The following is an 11123-nucleotide window of genomic DNA, read 5'->3' as shown; positions in this document are numbered from 1 at the left end:
TTTGTATCCCACTCCTGACACCAGTGTTGCGGTATTCGCGCCCGCCGGCATGCGAGCGGCCACGTAACTCGAATCGCGGAACGTCGCCCACCGGACGGACAATCCCGTCGTGACCCTCTCGGACTTACGCCGGGAACTAGTCACGGGTGGGCCTTTCGGCCTCACCACGATCGTGCCAATCGACCCCCCGCGTGGGATAGGGTTGTTCGCCAAATTCGACCTACCTAAGTACCCACACGGAGAGTAGACCGGGCGATCGCACCTCGCCGCAGGTCGACTTCGTACACGGGCCACTTTAAGCGACCCGTTCCGTACTATCGGGATAACCGAGCGGTGTTATCGTCAACCTCGACGGTTCCGATTAATTATCGGGCGTATTTAGCCCACGACCAACCCTTTACGTGAAGTAAGATGGAGATTCAATTGGAGAAAAGACGAAGCGAAACGGGAAAAACAGTTCAACATAAAGCACATTTATTCCGCGGCAAACGGAAAGCACACGTATACAATTACAACAATTATGCACCAAAAGCAAATGTAAAAGTAACACAACAATTCTACACAAAAAGCAAATGCAACAAAAGAGAAACACAATGCAGATCTACTACCGACTACGCGAGCACACCGCAACACTTACACAGTTTTACTTCACAGACGGCGCCGACAACACATATACTCCAAAGCAAAAGAAAAAGGGGGCCACCCTCAACTACAGGGGGCAGACGGGCCTGGGGCCGAGACTGCGTCAAGCCTACCCGTCTGGTGATGAGCCGCAAAATGGCGGCGGCGCCCCGACTCCGCGCTCCTCCGCGGGCCTCGCTGGCACTGCCTGGAATGGGGTGGGAACGGGGCCCCCTTCTCACACTATCTCAGCGCGGGGGGAAACAGGGGGGGTTGTTGATGCTCGGGGGAAAGAGGATATCTGGCTTGCTTGGGTCCCGCGACGAGTGACTCCACTGCGACCTCGACCGCGTTCCCGGCCTCCCCTCTCCGCAGCTCCCTGACAGACTCCGAACCCCGTCTTGACTGCTGCTGCTGCCACGCTTCGCCGCCGTCACAACGCGCCCGAGCCCGAAACAGAAACTCTTCTCTCTGCCGCTGCCGCTGCCGCTGCCACACCTCTCCAACTCGCCCGAGCCCAAAACAGAAACTCTCAACTCCACTCAATTCGCCCCGCGCTCGGCGCTTTATAGTGCGACAGGAGAAACCATATGCAGATTTTTGGATCAGGATCGGCTCGGGGGCGGAGCCACACTCGCCCATTGGACGAAGGAAAAGTGGGCGTGATCCGCGAATATGCATATAGTGATTCTACTCTGACGCGCCTGGAGGCGGGGCCAAATCGCCCCGCGCTTAATGATTGGACGGATCGGAAGTGGGCGTGAATCATTCTTGATCCGATTTCTCGGAAAGGCCGCTTTTTGCACCCGCTGCTCGGTGCGCGCCCCGCACGAGTCCAGGATCGGTGCCCACAAGCGGTGCGGGAATGGCGGCAGAAGGAGGAGAGGTGAAGGCGGTGGAGGGTCCATTGTGGCGATGATGGCCATTGCGACGCTTGGGATGGCGGTGATGCGATGATTGCGAGAGCGAGTTGTGACGCTAAAGGTCGTGGCTGTTGGCGTTGTTGTTGTTGTTGTGAAGCGGCGTTGCGGTTGGTGGTTGTTGTGTGATGGCGGTTGAGACGTGGTTGGTTCAAAATGAAGATAGAACAGAAAAACGGCTATCTTAAAGGGTCGCAGCCCGAATGAATGACATTTATTCCCTCTAAACAACGGGTTTGGGGCTAACTACACAAATACTTACAGAGATATCTCACCTATGGGACCTGAATGGTGGTTTGCGAATTTCCTCAACCACAACAATATATATATATATATATATATATATATATATATATATATATATATATATATATATATATATATATATATATATATATATATATATATATATATATATATATATATATATATATATATATATATATATATATATATATATATATATATATATATATATATATATTATCGTCTCAGTCTACTGCAAGATGTTCCCTTTTGAACTATACCCAAACAGTGCTGATTTATGATTGGGCTTCTCCGAGCTCAAGGCTCAAAGAATGTTGTTACAAGGGCCAACAAGAAAGCCAGATGTTCAGCTGCACGACAGAGACAGAGACAGAGACAGAGACAGAGACAGAGACAGAGACAGAGATAGAGATAGATAGCCGACTTGCTTTGATTACCAACAGTCAAAAACGGTAGCTTACTGAGAGCATCTTAAATGCTTTGGCTTCCTCAATTAAATGCTACATTCAATTTTTTAAGAAAAGGTAATCCTATTAAAATGGCTGCTCTCATCTTGGGAGCTGTTCAACAGCTCCACATATATATATATATATATATATATATATATATATATATATATATATATATATATATATATATATATATATATATATATATATATATATATATATATATATATATACATATATATATATATATATATATATATATGTATGCATATATATATATGCATATGTATATATATACATATATATGTATATACATATATGTGTATGTATGTATGTATGTATATATTTGTATGTATGTATATACATATATATATATATATTTGTATGTATGTATATACATATATATTGTTATGGTTCTGGGAACCGTATGCATTCAAACATACAGCTGACCCAAAGTTAGTTATGCCGTTAAGTATATGTGTCGACAGAATCCCTCCTTGTGTTTAGTGGGAAATCAAAGGGGTGCGTTGCGATGTTTTTTTAGTCAGGGTAATAAATCTGTATTTCCCCTCTTATTTGAACCACAGTACCTTTTTCTCGCTTTCCGAGGCGAAATCTTTGTGAGGTACCTTTTTGGCGATTGCAGTCACGCGTGGAGGGGGCGGGCTCCCTGCATGGCCGAAACCTCACCCAGACGGGGTGGACCCATGGAGGCCCTGTCCAATCAGGGTGGACAGTGATGTTAGTTTCACCAAGGCCCCTCCCCACTGAGGGACATCCATAAATTTACAACACCTTTCTCAGCGAGGTCTTTGGGGGTCGTTCCTCGTCGTGTTGGTGTGCTGAGTCGGAGGGTTCGTTAGTTGGGGGAGTCTTCAGTTCAGTGGAGTTCTGTGTGGGTCGTGTTCGCGAGCTGGATGCAGTGGTTGGAGTGATATGACCTTGGCAGATTCTCTCGCTACATCCGAAACAGAAAGGTAGTTGGCAGTTGGTAGTCGGTAGAGTGTTCTGGTTCGGGCAAGGCGTGCTGAGGGCGTGGTTCCCCGGTAGACGACACCGCGTGGTTAATTAGATAAATGGGTTCTCGACAAAAAGACCCTACGCTACGTGGTGGAGGTATTGGCGTCCACGTTCGGTTAAGTGACCCACCACCTCATGGAATTATCTGAGAGGGACGGCCTACAATTCCGGAGAGGCTGGTGGGAGACGACTTAACCTTCCCCACCTCGCGGTCGTTCTCGCCACCGGACCTCCGGCCCACAACAGTTTGGTGTCAGGAGTGTAGATACGACTATCCTCCCCCTCCAGAGAGAAATTTATGGGATTCGGACCAGGGGTGTGTGGCAACCCCCCCCCCCACCCACATTTTCCTGCCGAAATTAAGAGCAGGATCCAAATTTTCGTGATTCTCAGTACGGACCATGGTGGACCAAGACAAACTGGTACAGGTGGGGTCTGAATTAATGTTAGAAGAATATGTGGCTCAGGACAATACCTGGCCGGAAGACCTTTCCCTGCGACAAGACCCAGAGGTAGTGTTGGGGGTGACAGCGGTTGTGCATGAGCACCCCCTTCATCAAATTTTGCCCATGGAGGACCGAACGATCCCTGACGGATCTGCACCCGATCGTGGCGGATCGGCTCTGCCAGATCCATTGGACATGAGCCTGATTATGGAGGGAATGAAACAATTAATGGATAACTTGGGAATCAATTTACAAAACCAAACAAATGCGAAAAATGGAAGAATGCACGAATTCGAATTTGAAAGAAATGAAAGGAGATGCAAAACATGGTAACAAACCAACAAAACCAACAGAGGAGTGATATGCAAGCACTAATGGCGGGTCAGGAGTAATTTAAAGCGGAGCTCGTGAAGATGAAGGGTGAAATGCAAAGCGTGGACTGGAAAATGGCGGATGAGATCATTACAGTACGTGGGGAAATGACCAAGTTGAAAGGGAATGTGGAGGCTGTTCAGACCGCGATGACGACGGGCAAGGTCGAGGTGACGAGTGACGCCACGATTATTAAGGGAGAAACCTGTAAGCTCGGACAGGGGATGACAGAAATAATAAAAGAGATGAAGAGCCAGGAATTGGGCATCATTAAAGAGGTGAACGAATTGCACAAAATAAAGGAGGAGCAGACACAAATAGAAATGGGAGGGGAGATTGAGGTTGAGCATGTGACATGTTTTGACACCCGATGCGAGGGTCGGATTAACCTCCCACAGGAACAAGGGGAGACGGTATGCTCCCTCGAGGCAGGCCATGATGAGGTGAGTCCGGTAAGGCCGTACGAGGTGGAGCCGTTGCATGATGTGAAAGGGTACATGCCGAGCTTGGGCGGTATAGAAACCCCGGGATCTTTTGGGCTAACACAAGCCCCCAGTATGATTGTCCCGGAGTGGGTGTCAGAACATGTGAATCGTGCAAACGACATGGAATGTATGAGTGCCCGTGAGGAAATGGGACATGGACTGACCCAGACGGGAGATGTGGGTCGTGTAACGGATGGAGTTATTTCGGAAACTGCGCTGGCTCCGCGGGACGCTGTGTGTGAGATCCGTCCCGTATTTTGCAAACCGCCCAACCGTGGACGTTTGCGTGATCGAGAGCCAGAGTTAAAACGTTCTGTGCTTGGTACAAGACACTAGCGCGGATGGCTAAAATGGAGGCGAATCGGGTCGAGTGAATTCGGAAAGCACACGTCCCCATGGGAGCATGTGCACGGAGGCCGACGTGCTGCGCGCTGCGAGTGGAATTCGCGGGACGCGTGGAACGAGTCTCGATGGCGACACCACCGGGCCCATCTGCTTGGCAACAGAGCGGTCCGTGTGCAAGTGACGTCATCCGCGGGGATTGCGTGGCACGCAGGCCGGGTGAGTCATGCACGTTCGCTCGCATGAGGAATACCTCGACAGCGAGCGGTTAATGCAATTAATGGGGTGATGTTATGGCTTCACGTATCGGCCGAACGAAGGGGACGAGCGTGTTGTAAACTGATGCCCTGCAGATGCAAGGCTCGTCAAGCTTTGCCACCAGTGCATGAGCTCAGCCAGGATGTAGCAAACATCCTCGGCATGTGGGCAAAGGAGCATTCGTTGGGGGAGGGGTTTAGCATTAGATAGACCGGCCTCATGGGGTATGAGGATTCCTCCATGGGGCCTGGTAAAATCAGTTAGAGGGAATTTAGTTTAGAATTTAGAAAGGATTGGAGACATGGACAGACATGGAATGTGTAGTGGGGACGATGCTTAGCGATAGAGTTAAATGGAACGTGCACTTTTATAAGGGATGATGGGAGCACGAGGTAGTTCGGGGAACGTAGTTAGCATCAGTATTGGTGTGAAGGAAAAAATAAAACCGAGAAAGAAACATGATGAGTGAATGTGGGTAAGCGGGCCCGAGTGTGAATGGAGTGAATGTGGAATGCATGGTGCGAACGAATGATTGGGGGGAGGAGTGAATCCCACCCAAGGGAACCCGGGGTTAGTGTAATGCCAGTTAGTGGGTTAGTTAAATTAACCAAAACGGATGTTGGTTTGTTGTTGGTGTGGAACGAAGGCACGAAACTTGTTGAAGGGTGCAGGAGTCGATTGACCGGCTGGGTGCATGGCTGTGGAAATATGCGTACTGAGTAGAGGGAACCCCAGGCACCGAAATGGTCGGCCAGAGTAAGCCATGGGACCAAGGGACCGAGTTAGTGTAATGGGCATGGGTAGCCCTTGGAAACAGGACCCGGAGCACCAAAATGCCATGTGGGCATCAACGGGGAAGATGCCAGAGAGGGCATCCCCCATGTTCATAAGGAGTAGGTAGGCTCGGAGACAGCCTCAGCGACCCGGGAGTGCCGTAGTTCGGTTCGCTGCGAATCTGCGAGTTCGGCAGATGGTTATCCCTGCCAATGGAGCCACGCTGTCCAGCCACAAAATTGTGCAAGAGCACGAGAGAAAATTTGTGGGCCAGGCCCAAATTAATAACAAACACCAACACAGGCGACGGGAATCGAGGTTGCTGGAAGCGATAGTTTAAAGAAACAGGCGTGTTGAAAAGCCCCGGGGATAGATTAACGTTTAATAAATGCAAGGGTAGATCGGAAATGTGTACCCCTTCGCACCATCCATCCCTTCGCTGTTCGTAGGCCGCTGGACTCACCTTGGAAAATTGCTGAAATCTGTCGGAGTTATTCTGAGGCTGCATTGGGCCTCGAGACAGATTCACTTGTCTCTTCCTCAATCCCCTCAAAAAGGGATCTTGGGGGATTGGGGATAGACAGTCAGGACAGGTTAGCCGAACAAAGACAATAAGGGGGTTCGGGACACACGTAATCATGAAATTATAAAAATAAAATAAAAGTCTAAATTTCGCTGTTTTTTTTGTTACAAGCTTACGGAGGTGGCGATAGGTTGGGGGGAGACCGTAGGGTAGGTCCGAGCCCGTCTTCGGACCGGCCAACGCCACCACACTCCCTCTACAAACTTATGAGGCCGGCCAGCTTAATGTGCCGACCTGTTGCATCACACCTTACCCGGTCTGCATTTTCCATGCCTTTTTCTGCCTTTGCCTTCACTCCGTTTGCCATACCTGCCATTCCGTTGTTTGCATTACCATGTCATTCAATCTCAACATGTGTTCCAGGACCATCTCTGAAAGGGTTTCTGCAAGGACTGCCCTGCAGGCAGCCACATTATCAGGGACTGCATTTGCGCAGCCTGTACATCCATCTCCTTGTTGTTGCATAAAGATCAGTTCAAATGGATCGGGGACTGCACTGAGCAGCCCGGATATCTCCTTGTTGTTACATAGAGGCTAGTTCAAATGGCCTGTGAAACGGCGTATGGCCTGCCGTGTTAGGATGAGTTGCCTCCAGCAACCGAAATGAAAAAAAAAAAATCAGCGACAAACAAGGGACCATTGAAGGCCCTGAAGACGCCCGATCTTCGATGGCCTGCTGAGCACTCATCCACAAATGTTGCTTTGTTGTGTTTTCTCTCCTCAAATCACAGGTCCTGAGCCATGTATATTGTAGAAATGTATATAATCCTAACCCACCTGTTGTTTGTTTAGTGCCGGCAATGTAGTGAAGTTGTCCAAATGAGTCTGTGAGTTTAGTTACGCAACACACTAGGTTATTTATTTTTGGGACATGAATTCAAATGTCGCACTCAGGGATCCGTAGGTAACCCGTACTAGGGGAAACCTACACTTGCATGCCACACGAATGTTAAAGAGCAGGTTGCAGGTCACCAAACATGTTCTGAAAATTTATCAATATGATTATATGTGCATTAAATAGTTCGATGCAAACTATTGTGGTTGCCTAACTATTGGGAAAATTAATTATTTTTTTCTCTCCGAAGTTGTTATTTCTCGAGACTGTTGCAAAAAACAGCCGCATGCCATATATGGATGGTTACGTCACGTTCTCCAAAACAAAGCGGACGCTCACTCGCTCATTGAAGAAGTGTCCAGTTGAGCGGGCTGTTCTTTCGCTTTTTTTGAGTGCTTGAAACTGTCTATATTATCCTTTTTTGTTTTGAATTATTGTAGAACAAAGTTATTTGGATATTTGTACATCATGCCTCATACGTGTGTCGTCATGTTTTGCGAAAATGGCTGGAAAACGGGTAATCGCACCCACCGATTCCCGAAGGAATCAAACATTCGCCGGAAGTGGATAAGATTTGTACAAACAAAACGTGCGAATTTTCCACCAAAGAAAATGGGAAAGAGGACCCTTTGGATAAACTTGTCAGTTGTGGTGACCATTTCACAGCCGAGGATTACGAAGGCAATGCAATGAGTGAGCTCGGTTTCAAAACAACTGCTCAAGTGAGAGTGAAGCATGACGCTGTGCCCACCATTCAGCCTTCTCCTCAGCTGGCTCCTGCTTCATCTTCTCACACTGTGCCACCTCTCAAGGATTGGGGCATTGTGTTTATCTATAAATGCGCATAAGAAATCGAGACATTAGAATACACCATCCGGAAGTCCGTACGTTGTAACCCGTAATGGGAAATGCGGCTGAGAATCTCTTCCCCATTGGCCACCTCTACGCAGCAACGTGTGCTGTCATTGGTTGGTAAATAAATGGCCATAACTTGGGAAGCACTTGTCCGATTAATATCAAATCTTGAAAAGGCACATCCACAGGGCCCCAGCAATATACCTGGCAAGTTTCAATTAGATCTGACCAATGGTTGTTGATAACCAGCGGTCACAGACAAACACACACACACTGCTGGAATTATAGACAGATATGCCACAACAGTCTCTTGAAAGTTGGGGTTTGTTCTTACTGTTCACTTTCGCTGGGATCAAGCTCAGCTGTCAGAAAGACTTTAAGGCCAAGGCTACGGTGTATAATATTGTTACGGATTCGCGCCCGCCGGCGTGCTGACGGCCACGTAACTCGAATCGCGGCACGTCGCCCACCGGACGGACAATCCAGTCGTGACCCTCTCGGACTAACGCCGGGAACCAGTCACGGGTGGACCTTTCGGTCTCACCGCGATCGAGCCAATCAGCCCCCGCGTGGGATAGGGTTGCTCGCCAAATTCGACCTACCAAAGTACCCACACGGACGGTAGACCGGGCGATCGCACCTCGCCGCAGGTCGACTTCGGACACGGGCCACTTAAGCGACCCGTTCCGTACTATCGGGATAACCGAGTGGTGTTATCGTCGGCCTTGACGGTTCGATTAATTATCGGACGTATTCAGCCCACTACCAACCCTTTACGTGAAGCAAGATGAGGATTCAATGAAAGAAATGACGAAGCGAAGCGGGAAACAGTTCAACACAAAGCACATTTATTCGCGATGAACGGAAAGCGCACATATACAATTCCACCAAAAGCACATAGAAAAGGAAAAGAAACACAATGCAATTTTACACAAAAAGCAAATGCGACAATGCAGATCTAATACCGATTACGCGAGCACACGGCAACACTTATACAATTTTACTTCACAGACGGCGCCGACAACACATACCCAAAACCAAGGAAAAGAACACCCTCAAAGATGAGGCGGGCCTGAGGCCGAGACCGGGTCGGGCCTACCCGTCTGGTGATGAGACGCGGAGCGGCGATGGTGCCTCAACTCCGCGGGCCTCGCGGGCAGTGTCTGGTAGGGGGTGGGAAAGGGGCCCCCTTGGTCGCACTATCTCAGCGCAGGGGGAAACAGGAGGGGGTTGCTGATGCTCGGGGTATAGAGGATTTCCACTCTGCCTCGAGTCCCGTGATGAGCGTCTCCACCTCGGCCAGGTCGCGCCGTCGGCCTCCCTGGTGTGCAGCTCCCTGCACGACGCGAGCACCCCCTCGTCTGCCCTCGCCGCCTCTCCACAGCTCCGTCCCCTTTTGCTCCGACTCCAACGCACACGACGACGACCAACTCCTTCTTGCTTCTTCTTCCCAACTCCACCGCCCGCGAAGTCTTAACTCTCTATCCACTTGACTGACGAACGCGGTCGCTTATATAAGCCCCGTGGCTTCGCTCTCTCATCTTTGACCCCCTGCCTTCGACCTTTCACCTCGCTCCCCATTGGCCCGAGAAAAAGTGGGCGTGAATGCATTTTGATCCATAAATTTGCATATAGCGACCGCCCTCCAACGCCCTGGAGGTGGGGCCAAATCGCCCCTCGCTCACCGATTGGACGGAACAAAAGTGGGCGTGTGTCGTTTTTGATCCGTTTTTGAAGTGGAAAATCCGTGGTTTTGTACACGCTGTTCGGCGCGCGCCCTGCACGAGTCCAACACCGGTACCCACAAGCGGCGCAAGAACGGTGGCGATGCGACGGTTGCGAGGTGTGACGTGAGGCGGCGCCGCGGTGGGTGGTTGATGTTGTGGTTGGTGGTGGTAATCATGGCGGTTGGTCCAAAATAAAGATAGTAAAAGAAAAACGGCTATCCTGAAGAGTCGCAGCACGCATAAATGACATGTATTCCCACTAGACAACGGGTTTGGGCCTAACTACACATATACTTACCGAGATACCTCACCTAAGGGACCTGAATGGTGGTTTGCGAATTTGGTAACCACAACAATATATTTGCCTCCATTATTGATTTATTCTATTTCTGACTCATGAGTGACTAGGGGGTTAAAAAAATATTATATCAAGTCACAGACGAATTAAACTTTACATTATTTCATGCATCGAACAAGAAAATGAAAATCTACAAACCAATCTGTCTGGTGGAGTCTGTCAGTGTGAACTGCTGGGCAGTCAGTCCTGCAACTTGTACACGAAATTGGCCGTTTTCTGGCACTTTCAAGTGGCTCAAATTTATATGGCTCGGGGCCAGAAACTCCATCGTATAAACTCCCATCATCCTCCGACTCGTCCTCGGCAATATCGGAATGAAAACACTCAATTTCATCGCCGCTGAAATCACTCTCTGATTCACATCTCGCCATTGTTCACACGCTGTTTCCGAATGTTCACGAAGTTTTCGGAGAACGTGACGTCATAGCATCTTCTGTAACTTCCGGACTGTTTTTCTATCACTGACAAAAGTTTTGACTTAAAACTTAATTTTAGCATATTTTGAGTTTCAAGTGAAAGAAAATAATTGCCCAACGATTATTAATGTGCTTACAACCTTCGAATCACGCAAAGTCATCAGCGACCCAAAACCTGCTCTTTAAATGACTCGGGTCGAGTCTTGCAAATGGGAGGGGGTAGTGTTATGGTTCTAGGAACCGTATGCATTCAAACATACAGCTGACCCAAAGTTAGTTATGCCATTAAGTATATGTGCAGACAGAACCCCACCTTGTGTTTAGTGGGACATCAAAGGGGTATGTTGCGATGTTTTTTTTGTTGGGGTAATAAATCTTTATTTCCCCTTTTTCTC

The 11123-nt window shown here is 48.7% G+C and overlaps 2 protein-coding genes across 3 annotated transcripts in view; both read left to right on the top strand.

Annotated features, from left to right (window-relative positions):
* LOC147013002 (thialysine N-epsilon-acetyltransferase-like) overlaps positions 1 to 11123 on the top strand; it is a 70884-nt gene that overhangs the window by 6241 nt on the left and 53520 nt on the right. The window lies entirely within an intron of this gene.
* Positions 2690 to 9387, top strand: LOC147013003 (uncharacterized). Its single transcript, XM_085854427.1, has 2 exons — positions 2690 to 5141; positions 6901 to 9387. The coding sequence occupies exon 1, from the start codon at positions 4137 to 4139 to the stop codon at positions 4914 to 4916; it is 780 nt and encodes a 259-aa protein (XP_085710553.1). The 5' UTR covers positions 2690 to 4136; the 3' UTR covers positions 4917 to 5141; positions 6901 to 9387.

This window comes from Eptatretus burgeri, chromosome 14 (genome assembly GCF_056783735.1).
Source record: "Eptatretus burgeri isolate ZD-2024b chromosome 14, Ebu_testis_v1, whole genome shotgun sequence".
NCBI classification, from domain to species: Eukaryota; Metazoa; Chordata; class Myxini; order Myxiniformes; family Myxinidae; genus Eptatretus; species Eptatretus burgeri.
This window is presented reverse-complemented; position numbering and strand designations above follow the sequence as displayed.

What these genes read in the sequence shown, in the direction of transcription:
- LOC147013003 (XM_085854427.1), top strand. Translation starts at nt 4,137, where the DNA reads ATGAAGGGTGAAATGCAAAGCGTGGACTGGAAAATGGCGGATGAGATC.